This window comes from Nesoenas mayeri (genome assembly GCF_963082525.1).
Source record: "Nesoenas mayeri genome assembly, chromosome: 29".
NCBI classification, from domain to species: domain Eukaryota; kingdom Metazoa; phylum Chordata; class Aves; order Columbiformes; family Columbidae; genus Nesoenas; species Nesoenas mayeri.
In genome coordinates, this window is record NC_137561.1 from 86,646 (window position 1) to 100,000 (window position 13,355).

At 49.9% G+C, this 13,355-nt stretch overlaps 1 protein-coding gene across 1 annotated transcript; it reads left to right on the forward strand.

Annotated features, from left to right (window-relative positions):
• Window positions 1–6,758: 6,758 nt before the first annotated feature.
• IL4I1 (interleukin 4 induced 1) lies at window positions 6,759–13,266 on the forward strand (the record flags this gene model as incomplete). Its single annotated transcript, XM_080360808.1, has 7 exons — window positions 6,759–6,777; window positions 9,318–9,514; window positions 9,906–10,018; window positions 10,940–11,138; window positions 12,012–12,080; window positions 12,169–12,302; window positions 12,450–13,266. The coding sequence occupies 7 exons, from the start codon at window positions 6,759–6,761 to the stop codon at window positions 13,264–13,266; spliced, it is 1,548 nt and encodes a 515-aa protein (XP_080216934.1).
• Between the last annotated feature and the right edge of the window lie 89 nt (window positions 13,267–13,355).

Below are 13,355 nucleotides of genomic sequence, written 5' to 3' on the forward strand. Positions count from 1 at the left end.
ACTGAGCCTAACGCCATGAGTCCCCCCTAGTCCCCTCACTGGGAATAAAGGGAATGGGGGGGACATAATATTGCACCCCTGGGGGTCCCTTAGTGACCGGAGGGGTCCCCAAAATATCTGGGGACACCCCAAGGGGATCCCACCCCAATCCCAGTTCATTCCAGTTTCCCCAGTTTCCCGGCTTAGAACTGAGTCTAATGCCATGAGTCCCCCCCAGTCCCCTTACTGGGAATAAGGGGAATGGGGGGGGACAATATGGGGGGACAATGGGACCCCAAATAACCTGGGGACACCCCAAGGGGATCCCCCCCCCAATCCCAGTTCATCCCAGTTTCCCCGCTTACCTGACTTAGAACTGAGCCTAATGCCGCGTCTTCCCTTCCAAAGCCGGGTCTGCAGGGCCGGGGGGGACACACAGCCCCCCCAACCTTGTCCCCCTTGTCCCCCCTCGTCCCCAATTGTCCCCCCTTGTCCCCAATTGTCCCCAATTGTCCCCAATTGTCCCCAGCGCAATGGAGGCGCCGCTGGGCCCGGATTTGCTCCGGAAGCCCAAATGTGTATCCGGGATCGAGGAAATGCCCGAAAAATGGCTGGAAACAGCCCAAAAATCAGCGTTATCCAGAGCCCTCTAGAGGCAAAAGCTGCTTTGGTGACAATAAACCGGGATGTCAGCTTTGGTCACCAGAAAATGGGAGGATTTGGGGCTGAAAGTGTAGAGAATTTGGGGCAGAAAAGGTGAGGATTTGGGGCTGAAAATGAAATGATTTGGGGCTGAAAATGAAATGATTTGGGTCAGAAAATGTGAGGATTTGGGGCTGAAAATGTGAGGATTTTAGGACAGAAAATGTAGAGAATATGGGGCAGAAAAGGCGAGAATATGGGTCAGAAAATGTGAGGATTTGGGTCAGAAAATGTAGAGAATGTGGGGCAGAAAACACGAGAATTTGGGGCAGAAAATGTAGAGAATTTGGGGCAGAAAAATGTAGAGAATTTGGGGCAGAAAACGTGGGGATTTGGGGCAGAAAATGTAGATAATTTGGGGCAGAAAATAAGAGGTTTGAGGACAGAAAATGTAGAGAATTTGGGGCAGAAAAATGAGAGAATTTGGGGCAGAAAATAAGAGGTTTGAGGGCAGAAAACACAAGAATTTGGGGCAGAAAAGGAGAGAATTTGGGGCAGAAAAGGAGAGAATTTGGGGCAGAAAAGGAGAGAATTTGGGGCAGAAAAATGAGAGAATTTGCATCAGAAAATGTGAGGATTTGGGACAGAAAATGTGAGGATTTGGGGCAGAAAATGAGAGAATATGGGGCAGAAAATGTGAGGATTTAAGGCTGAAAATGTGAGAATTTGGGGCAGAAAATGTAGAGAATTTGGGGGCAGAAAAGGTGAGGATTTGGGGCTGAAAATGTAGAGACTTGGGGCAGAAAAGTTGAGAATTTGGGGCAGAAAATGTGAGGATTTGGGGCTGAAAACACGAGAATTGGGGGCAGAAAAGGATCTCCAACCTCCCCCATGGGTCTCCAACCTCCCCCATTGAGTCTCCAACCTCCCCCATTGAGTCTCCAACCTCCCCCATTGAGTCTCCAACCTCCCCCATTGAGTCTCCAACCTACTTGGTGGATCTCCAGCCTCTCCATTGGGTCTCCAACCTCTCCATTGGGTCTCCAACCTCTCCATTGGGTCTCCAACCTCTCCATTGGGTCTCCAACCTCCCCATTGGGTCTCCAACCTCCCAAGTGAAGATGCTCCCACCCAAATCACCTCCAAATGACCACCCACTCGCGCCTATGGCTGCTGGTGGGACACCACCTTGGTTTCTCATCCAACCACCAACAATCCCAAGTCGGGCAGGCGAGAACGTCTCCAAGTTTATTCTTCGTCTCTTCTTGTTCTTCTTCTCCCCCATCACCCAACGATGCCCTTGAGGTTCATCACGCGACGACGGAGAAGACGAAACGCGCCCTGCGTCTCATCACGGCCGCGACGGCCTCCCGCAGCTCCGCGGTGCCGATGAAGGAGCCGCGGCGCCGGCGCCGCCGCCGGTCGGCCTCGTTGACCAACCCTTTGCATAGAACCCCCATGGACGCGTCCATCAACCTCTTGGCCTTCGCCGACATGCGCCGGGGCGGTAGTTGACGCAACAGCCGCGAGATGGAGCGTTGGCAAGACCGCGTCTTCACCCAACGGTTGAGTGTCCTCATGGGTGGGTTCCACCGGTTGCGTTGGCACGTTGGTCTTCGACACTTGAGCAACGGCCTCAACCGTTGGGTCTTCTCCTTCCTCTTCCTCTTCCTTGATGTTCTTCCTCTCTTGGCGGCCATTGGGTCTCCTTGGTCTCTACCCACCTCCCAGTCCCACCACAACCACGGTTGGTTGGTGGGTAGAACAATGGGGGGGGGGGTGGAATATTCAAATGAGCGCCCAACAACGCGGCGTGCGATTGGCTGGTTGGGACGCGGCCGCTCTTCCTCATTGGGAGTTGGTGTGGGGTGGGTTTTTTGGGCCTGAAAACCAAGGAATTACACCAAAATAACACAAGAATTTGCGTAAGGATTTTGGGGGGCTAAAATGTAATAAATTACACCCAAAGAGCGCAGGAATTTGCATTTTTGGCCTGAAAACCAAGGAATTACACCGAAAAAAACAGGGGTTTTTTGACCAATGAAAATCCCCCAATAATTAAATTAATTAAGTTAAATTAAATTGGGGTGAATTGAGGAGGACGAGGGGGATTTTTGGGGTGTCAGGATGGCCGAGTGGTCCAAGGCGCCAGACTCAAGCTCCTCGCTTTCCCTCCTATGGGGATTTCTGGTCTCCGAATGGAGGCGTGGGTTCGAATCCCACTCCTGACACATCTTTTTCCTTCTCCTAAAATTCAAATAGTCTCCTTGTTTTTAACAGAAAACGCACCGTTTTTATCATATTTAACCCCTCCACCACCTGAATTAGGGAAAATGCCTATTTAGCCTTTTTTCCCCCAAAATTATTGCACCTATAAAAGAGAAATAGGAGCTGGGGGCTCTGTGAGAGGATGTGGTTGCGTAATTAGAACTGCAGTACCAGCGCATCCCTGGTGGTCTAGTGGTTAGGATTCGGCGCTCTCACCGCCGCGGCCCGGGTTCGATTCCCGGTCAGGGAAACGTCGCCTTTTCACTCCATTTTCAAGTTTAAAAGGTTCAAAATTTTACAATTTAAATTTTTAAACTTAAAATTTTAAAATTTTAAAAAATAACAATTTAAAATTTAGAATTTTCCCCCTGATTCCACCACTAATCGGCTTATTTTCCCAGCAAATTCAAACGCCACCATCACCCTAAAAGCCGGTCGGCACCTTCGCTGGGCTTCATCATACTTAAGGATCGCCGCTTTAATTGTCATCAATGTAATTAATTAACCTAATTAATGAAGGATAGCAGAACGACCCTCGGGTAATTTAGACTAGTGGGATTCGTAGCCATTCCCATAACTTGTTAGCAATTAAAATACATATATTAAACTATTTATAATCATCGACTTGAAGTGAGAAAATCACCTATTTAAGGTATTTTGCATTTTTGGCCTAAAACCCACGGAATTACACCAAAACACCACAGGAATTTGCATAAGGAACATTTTTGGCCTGAAAACCAAGGAATCGCACCAAAAGAACAAAGGCATTTGCATAAGGAGTTTTGCGACATAAAAACTAATAAATCACAGCAAAATAACGCGGGAATTCGCATTTTTGGCCTGAAAACCAAGGAATTACACCAAAAAGGACACAAGGATTTGCGTCAGGATTTTTTAGGGCCTGAAAATCAAGGAATTATACCCAAAGAACACAGAAATGTGCATTTTTGGCCCGAAAACCAAGGGGATATATTTCCCCTCCACTGGTTATTTCTGGTCTGCAAATGGAGGCGTAAAGATTCTCGCTAAGGAAACCACGACCCCTCCTCATCCTCCCTTATGAAATAAGCCACTACGGGCCGCCATATTGGGACTTTATTGCGGCGATTTCACCCCCGAAATCTCCCAAATCCGCTTGGCCAAAGCGTCTCTTTTCTTCTTGAGAAATCGGGGTGTTTTTTGGCGTTTCGGCGCGTTTTCTAGTCCCTGTTTCGGGGGGACGCGGCGGCCACCGGTCCCCACCTCCTCTTGGGCACCACGCGCCGTAGGGCGGCCTGGACGTGCGCGGGGCCCACGACACGATGGCGGCTCCTTCTCCTCAAGCGTTCGGCCTCACTTGACACCTCCTTGCAAACGTTCCTCACGATGGCGGCCATGACGCCCTGGGCCTGATCCGAGAGGAGCCAGTTGGGCCTTGAGGGGCTTCTCTTGGGTTTCTTCATGGGCTGACGCTTCGGTGGGACGCGGCGCTTCGGTTGCTTGGCTGGAGATCTCCCGCTATGGCTTCTCTGTCTCCTTCCATTTCGGGACGTCCCTCCATTGTGGGACATCCCTCCATTGCGGGACATCCTTCTCTTTTGGGTCTTCCTTCCCTTTTGGGTCTTCCTCCCTTTAGCAGCCGCCATAGCTCCGTCTCCTCTCTTTGCTGCTCCCCGTATCCAACAATCACCCCCGCCCTCCCCAATTTATGCCAACATGCAAATGAGGGCCATCTCCAAGCCCTTCCATTGGCCAAGAGAACAAGCTCCACTCCCCAGTTCACAATGGAGAGAACCACGTTGCCGCGGTCCCTCTTGACCCATGGCAACCAGACCTAATGTCAACCTCCCTAAAGACCTCCAAGACCCCTCAATGCCCCCAAGGTCTAAAACCCCTCAAGGCCCCCAATGTGCTCGCCCATCCAATCAAAACCTTCCCCAAAACCTAACAAAGAGCCCCTATTTCCCAGAGTTTCGCCCCAATCTCCACAATGGGTTGCGCGGCCAAGCCGTTGACGTGCAAGACGCGTCTTGTGGGCGAGCAGGAAACGAATGGAAACCCGATGAAAGAGCGGCTTTCCTCAACAGAAGTCGCTGTGTGTGCCAGCTCAAAGGCCCAAAAGGGCTAATTACTTTGTTAATAAATCCACCCAGATACACCCTGGGTTTTTCCCATCTCTGCCCTTCACATACTTATTTCCATTTCCTCAACGCTCACATGTACTCGCACCTCCCGTGTTCCTTGGGCCACACCGACATCGATTCTAATGAACCAACCCCTGGCTTCTTATCTTCCCATCATCAAGGAAAAAACCCAATGGTAACAGTCGGAAAAATCCCAACGTTAACAGTCGGAAAAACAACGTCTTGCCCCATCCAACGCCGACTGATTCCATCTGTGTTGTAATCAGTTTGGAGTAGAAACTCGGTTTCCAATAACGCTCAGGGAAGTAACAGAGGAGCCAGAAAATGGGAGGAACTCATTTTGCAATGATTGCCTTGAAATTCTTCCGCTCAGACAATAAACAGCGTCATTTCGGGCCCGGCCTTGGTAGGACGCGTCGAAACGAGACGGAATTAACCGTCCTCCATCCAAAATCTCCACCTGGTTGGGAACACGTCTCTTTTAATCCCCAAATCCTCCAGGAAGTAACGTTTGCTCCGTATGGAGCAATAATTCTACGTTTCCAATGTAGACGCCCAAAGGTATCAGGAAATGAACCTGGTGAGCCCAGCACAGCTAAAAACCAATTAAAACATTAACAAACCAGACGTCAAACGATGCTTTTGCCTTTTCTGATGGGTTTTCTTAAGCAGGGCGAAAACCTCATGAAAAAATCATGCGATCCTTTAGTATTTCTTCGCAGTTTCCATAGATGTTTGTTGCCCAATTTTAATGACAATAATGGGAACTTTGGGGACGTTTAGACGCAAAGAATCAGTTCCTATTTTTGCCTTGACGCCAGCGGAGATTAAAATTGAAATTAAACCCATCATTTTGGCCTAAACTCCCTCGTCCTCGTTCTCCAAAACTCAACCTATGGGAGCCCAACATGATGATCTTTCTATTTCCCACCCACCTGGAGATATTGTGTTATTAAATCGAGCCATTTTAGGATTAAATTGCGATGTTTTAGGACTAAACTTGATGAAAAGCCCCACGATGCCGTTGAGACCCGAAGTGCGGCGATGATGTTGGGAAGCTCAGGGTGTTCCAATGGAAACGGGGCCAAAACAAGAGGGAAAATCATCATAACAACAGCAAAGTCTCACCGTGCAGCCCAGGGATGGCTCTTCACTTCAATTTATGGTCCTTTGATTGGTCAAAGTTCTTAATTCTAGAAAAATCCCGGCACAACTCACTAGTTTTTACCATTTTGGTGAAGGCGGCCAAGCAACAAAGACAGAATCAAACACAAATCATTCAATGCTGATTGTAAGAACATACAATGGATGAACCATCGCTTGGAAACACCCATTTCCATCACCAAAAAAGGTGGTTTTTTGGAGCTGGGGGACACGGGACGAACCCCACGATGTTTAGATGGATTTTGATAGGAAGGAGACGCAAAACCAAACCCAACATAGGGCGAATCCACCGATATTTAGACCAGTTCCTTCACCAGGAACTTGATGTCACCCTTGGCCCATTCTGATATTGATGACACTTCTCAACCACGCCACAGACCAATGGCTGTTGTCCAAAGCTCATAACACCCGTGATTAAAGATAAAAAACCATCCACCATTCTTCCTTCTGATGATAAATCACGCGTTGCTCACCCTTTTGCTGATTGGTAGAATCCTTCTAGATAGGTCTGGCTTTTTTTTTAAAGCCAAGGTATAAAGTGAAGACGAATCGCACCAGAAGACTCATCTTCCCACCGCAACCATGGCTGGAATCGGGATCGGTGAGTGATTCTCCCCTCAATCTTCAACCTTCTCACTCTATTTTCTCCCCATTTTCTTGTGTCTTCAATGCCCTTTTAGCTGGTAGAACATCTGCCCTTGGTGTCGCTTCCATGGTGAAGGACAAGCCAAGTCTTAGGCTTGGCTTATATGGGCAGTCGAACCCCTCCCAAGCTCAAGAGTTGCTCCTCTTGGGCTCCCTGGACTGTTCACGGTGAAGGAAAAGCCAAGTCCAGGCTTAAGCTTGGCTTAGATGGGTCATTGAGTTTGGGTTCTTGAGGTAGAGGCACCACCAACGTCCAAGGACCTTCTTGAAGGACACGTTCCCATTGGGTTGTTGAGGTAGAGGTGGCACCACCAACATCCAATGACCTTCTTGGAGGACACGTTCCCATTGGGTTGTTGAGGTAGAGGTGGCACCACCAACGTCCAAGGACCTTCTTGAAGGACACGTTCCCATTGGGTTGTTGAGGTAGAGGTGGCACCACCAACATCCAATGACCTTCTTGGAGGACACGTTCCCATTGGGTTGTTGAGGTAGAGGTGGCACCACCAACGTCCAAGGACCTTCTTGAAGGACACGTTCCCATTGGGTTGTTGAGGTAGAGGTGGCACCACCAACATCCAATGACCTTCTTGGAGGACACGTTCCCATTGGGTTGTTGAAGTAGAGGTGGCACCACCAACGTCCAAGGACCTTCTTGAAGGACACGTTCCCATTGGGTTGTTGAGGTAGAGGTGGCACCACCAACATCCAATGACCTTCTTGGAGGACACATTCCCATTGGGTTGTTGAGGTAGAGGTGGCACCACCAACATCCAATGACCTTCTTGGAGGACACGTTCCCATTGGCTTTGGGGGTTCTCCATGTCTACCCATGACACCAGAAGGTCTGATGGAAGACAGAGAATCCATCAGACATCTCCAAGACCTGGTCCCAAGGTCTTTTTCTTCTCCCATGGTCACCTTGATGTCCAACCAGCAATATTTGGGGGAAGAAAAGAAAATGAAAGTCACCCCATGGTTATTTTGGAGAAGAGAAACCAAAATTACAAATATCACAGGGTGGTTTCTGCTCAAACTTGCCTTCCATGTGAGAATATTTAATATAACGCCCACTGTCCCCTATAGGTGTCTCCATAGGGTATCTCTGACACTATATCACTAAATAAACGGAGAAGTCCCATCACTTGTCTTCATCTATGTGATATTGTCCACCTTTCTATGCTATATTGTCTATTAATCTACGTAATATTGTCCCCCTTTCTATGCTATATTGTCTACCTTTCTGTGTTATATTGTCTATTAATCTACGTAATATTGTCCACCTTTCTATGCTATATTGTCTATTAATCTACGTAATATTGTCCACCTTTCTATGCTATATTGTCTATTAATCTACATAATATTGTCCACCTTTCTATGCTATATTGTCCACCTTTCTATGCTATATTGTCCACCTTTCTATGCTATATTGTCTATTAATCTACATAATATTGTCCACCTTTCTGTGCTATATTGTCCATCTTTCTGTGCTATATTGTCCACCTTTCTGTGCTATATTGTCTATTAATCTACGTAATATTGTCCACCTTTCTATGCTATATTATCTATTAATCTATGTAATATTGTCCACCTTTCTATGCTATATTGTCTATTAATCTACATAATATTGTCCACCTTTCTATGCTATATTGTCTATTAATCTACATAATATTGTCCACCTTTCTATGCTATATTGTCCACCTTTCTATGCTATATTGTCCACCTTTCTATGCTATATTGTCTATTAATCTACATAATATTGTCCACCTTTCTATGCTATATTGTCTATTAATCTACGTAATATTGTCCACCTTTCTATGCTATATTGTCTATTAATCTACGTAATATTGTCCACCTTTCTATGCTATATTGTCTATTAATCTACATAATATTGTCCACCTTTCTATGCTATATTGTCCACCTTTCTATGTTATATTATCTATTTATCTACATAATATTGTCTATTTTTCTATGTAATCTCATCTCCACCTATTCTGTCCAATAGTGTCCGTCCAGTCTGTCTGTCTGTCTATATTTCTATATAACACACCATGAATTACACACTTATGGGAAAGGGACAATGAAATCAACTCAATTCTTTGCACGTCGAAGCCATTAATTACCATTTCTGGTCACTTTGAAGGGGTTAAACTCGTTTCGGGGACCCACCACAGGAGCCGCATGAGCAGAACATGAGCACGAAGCCGAAAAACCATAGACGGGGTCGATTTATCTTTAAAACAGAACAATAAATCACACGGACTTGGCATCTGGGCGCGGTCGCGTGGAACCTGATGCCATCAGGTTTCATAATCACACCAGTTGATCAACAAAACACGTCGGCCGGATGGTTTCTCTTTGAGGTTTGGACACCTACAGCTTTGGAACCAGTTTGTGCTGCCACTGACGTGCCGGGATGCCAGAGATGAACCCCAATGTTCATTACCGAGTGCCTCCATTGCATGATATTCTTCCCTCCCCTTCTTCTCCCCCCAGTTCTCTTCCAAATCCTCCTTCTTGTGGGTCTCCTGGGCGCACAGTTCCCGTGTTACCCCGACATAGACTACGGGGAGCTGCTGGAGATCGCCATTCATGGGATGAAACGCACAACCCATCCGGTCAACGTGGTCATCGTCGGCGCGGGGATCGGCGGGTTGACGGCAGCGAAGTTGCTCCGAGACGCCGGCCACAACGTAAGTAGTTGCGTGAGAGCCTATTGGGTCTCGTTGGACCTCAAGTCTCGTCCTACACGGAGCGTTTTCCACCTTGGAGAAGGAAAGGACCGCGGTGGCGGGAGAAGGTTGAAGCGGTGATTTAATTAGGCTGGACTAGACCCATCTAGAGGCACCTCCAAGTTCTACAAGTCGTAGCCCCAACGGTGACACCCGTTGCCATTGGTCAATGAGCTCAAGGTCCATGAGTCCGTCAGGTCCTGCCTCGTTGGGGCAGAAGGTCCTTGGAGGGTTTCAAAACCACATTGGCCATCACAAGGTGGTGGATAAAACTCAGACACGTGCGTTTTGAAGACACAGAGGGACAGGTTGGTGCCTGTTTCCAAAAACCTCTCGTCGTCCCCATCCTCAGGTGACCATCCTGGAGATGAGCGACCGGGTTGGTGGGCGCATCTGGACGTACCGACCCAAGGGACACGAGTGGTACGCGGAGCTGGGAGCCATGCGCCTGCCACCCAGCCACGAGTAAGACAACTTCCTACGGCACCACCGTGGGTTGAGAATGATACAACCAGGGGTTGGGGGAGACCCAACCAGGGGTTGAGGGAGACCCAAGGATGGGTTGGGAATGATCCATCCAGGGGTTGAGGGAGACCCAAGGGTGGGTTGAGGGAGACCCAAAGGGTGGGTTGAGGGAGACCCAAAGGGTGGGTTGAGGGAGACCCAAAGGGTGGGTTGAGGGACACCCAACCAGGGATTGGGAATGATCCATCCAGGGGTTGGGGGAGACCCAACCAGGGGTTGAGAATGACCCAACCAGGGGTTGAGAATGACCCAAGGATGGGTTGGGAATGATCCAACCAGGGGTTGAGGGAGACCCAAGGACGGGTTGGGAATGATCCATCCAAGGGTTGAGGGAGACCCAAGGGTGGGTTGGGGGAGACCCAACCAGGGGTTTACAAAGAAAGACCCAAGGGTGGGTTGAGAAAGATCCAACCAGGGGTTGAGAATGACCCAAGGACGGGTTGGGAATGATCCAACCAGGGGTTGAGAATGACCCAAGGACGGGTTGGGAATGATCCAACCAGGGGTTGGGGGAGACCCAAGGACGGGTTGGGAATGATCCAACCAGGGGTTGAGGGAGACCCAACCAGGGTTTGGGGGAGACCCAAGGGTGGCCTGGGGGAGACCCAGCCAGGGTTTGGGGGAGACCCAAGGGTGGGTTGAGAATGACCCAGAGATGAGGAACTGGCCCGTTTTGGGGGGAAACCTGCGGTTTGAGATGGGGCACAAACCACACGGTCACCTTCGATGGAGTAGCGGGGAGGAAGGGCCTCAGCTCATCTCAGGACCGTGACACGTGGCGACACCAACGTAGCCAATGGGAAAGCAGGATTTGGAGGGTTGTTGGTCAACACTCCCCCCATGCGTTCTTCTCTTGTTTAGGATCGTCCGCGAATTCGCCAGGCAGTTTGACCTGTTTGTAACGGAGCTCCAGCAGGACGACAACACCTGGTACGCTGTGAACCGCGTTCGGGCAAGAGCGAAGGAGGTCAATGAAAACCCAAATGTCCTCAAATATCACGTGGATCCATCAGAGGAAGGCAAGAGCGCCAACGAGCTCTATAGAGAGGCCATAAATAAGGTAGGTGGCCATAGGGGAGGAATGCGGCCTCGCACGTCCTAAAGGTGTTGGAGCTGTTTCTTTGGAGATGTGGTTGATCATCACCTGCATAATGGGTTGGGGGAGAACCAAGGGTGGGTTGGGGGAGACCCAAGGGTGGGTTGAGAATGAACCAACCAGGGGTTGGGGGGAGACCCAAGCAGGGGTTGAGAATGACCCAAGGGTGGGCTGGGGGAGACCCAAGGGTGGGCTGGGAATGATCCAACCAGGGGTTGAGGGAGACCCAAGAGTGGGTTGAGAATGATCCAACCAAGGGTTGAGGGAGACCCAAGGGTGGGTTGGGAATGACCCAATCAGGGGTTGGGGGAGACCCAAGGGTGGGTTGGGGGAGACCCAACCAGGAGTTTAGGAAGAAAGACCCAAGGGTGGGCTGGGAGAGACCCAAGAGTGGGCTGGGAATGATCCAACCAGGGGTTGAGGGAGACCCAAGGGTGGGTTGAGAATGATCCAAGGGTGGGCTGGGGGAGACCCAAGGGTGGGTTGGGAATGATCCAACCAGGGGTTGGGGAAGACCTGAGTATGGGCTGGGAGAGACCCAAGGGTGGGCTGGGGGAGACCCAAGGGTGGGCTGGGGGAGACCCAAGGGTGGGCTGGGGGAGACCCAAGGGTGGGCTGGGGGAGACCCAAGGGTGGGCTGGGGGAGACCCAAGGGTGGGCTGGGGGACAGCAGAGGCCAAACTTCCCAAAAACCTGAAGCCCAAGTGGCGGGATCCACTAGGTCAGGCTCAGCTCCAGGATTTGCCAAACCCCAGGAGAATCCTGAGAGAATTTGGGGGCGACACTTTTAGGAAACGGCACTTTTTCCTCACGAATGTGTCGATGTTTCCTCTCCAGGCTCTTGAGAAGTTCCACAGTCTGAACTGCAAGATCTTTACAAAGAAATATGACTCCTACTCCACCAAAGTAAGAGGCTGGAAGGCTCAATTTAATCCCCCTGCTGCTGCTAAACCTTCTGGTCCAGGTTTTAGCGACGTCTTCCTGGCTCTTCTAGGAGTATTTGATTAAAGAGGGAAACCTAAGCCGGGGAGCGGTTCAGATGATCGGCGACTTGCTCAACGAGGACGCCGGGTTCTATTTGTCCTTCATGAGCTCCGTGTATAATTTTGAGATCTTCTCTAAAGACAGGTAAGACGGCGCCTCTTCCCACCAACGTCCTTTTGGGTTGGTCCATGAGAAGTGGGCGTTTCACCGTCTGAATCAAAAATAACAAGTTTCACGGTTCCTAAACCCCAAAGTCTTTTCCCTCGTCTCCTGCTTCTTCTCCCTTTACAGTTTCGGCGAAATCGTGGGTGGGTTTGACCAACTACCCAACGCCTTCCACAAAATGTTGCCCGGCGTTGTCCACCTCAACAGCACCGTGGAGAAAATTGTGCAGGATGAAGATAAAGATCAAGTCCAAGTGTTCTATCAATCTGTGGACACCCGGGCTCCAAAATCCATCACCGCGGATTACGTCCTTGTCACCTCCAGCGCCAAAGCCACCAGGCACATCCAATTCGTGCCAGAGCTCTCTATTGAGAAAACTAACGCCCTGCGCTCCGTCCACTACTCCAGCGCCACCAAAATAGTCTTGGCTTGCTCCGAGAGGTTTTGGGAGAAGGACGGAATCCATGGGGGACGATCCATCACCGACCGCCCGTCCCGCTTCATCTACTACCCCAACCACAACTTCTCCAGCGGGGTGGGCGTCATCTTGGCTTCCTACACCTGGAACGACGACTCCGAGTTCTTCCTGCCCTTAACGGACGACGAGTGCTTAGACGTGGTCTTCCAAGACCTGGCCTACATCCACCAAGTCGATAAGGATTACCTGCGATCCATTTGCAACCAGCATGTCATCCAGAAGTGGCAGCTGGACAGACACTCCCTGGGGGCCTTCGCTTCCTTCACCCCCTACCAATTCATCGACTACTCGCAGGTTCTCTTCCAGAACGAGGGGCGGTTGCATTTCGCCGGGGAACACGCGGCTCAGCCCCACGGCTGGATTGAAGCCGCCATGAAATCGGCCATCAGGGCCGCCCGCAATATCAGTGCCCTGGCGCAGGGCAAGTGGCAGACAGGGAGGTCCTGGCTGAAGGAAGATCTCTGAGCGGGTCCGCGATGGCTTGAAGATGCTTTTTTGGGGGGTGTGAAGGTGTTTCTTGCCAAGAAAAGTCAATGGAAGAGCATCAGGAACAA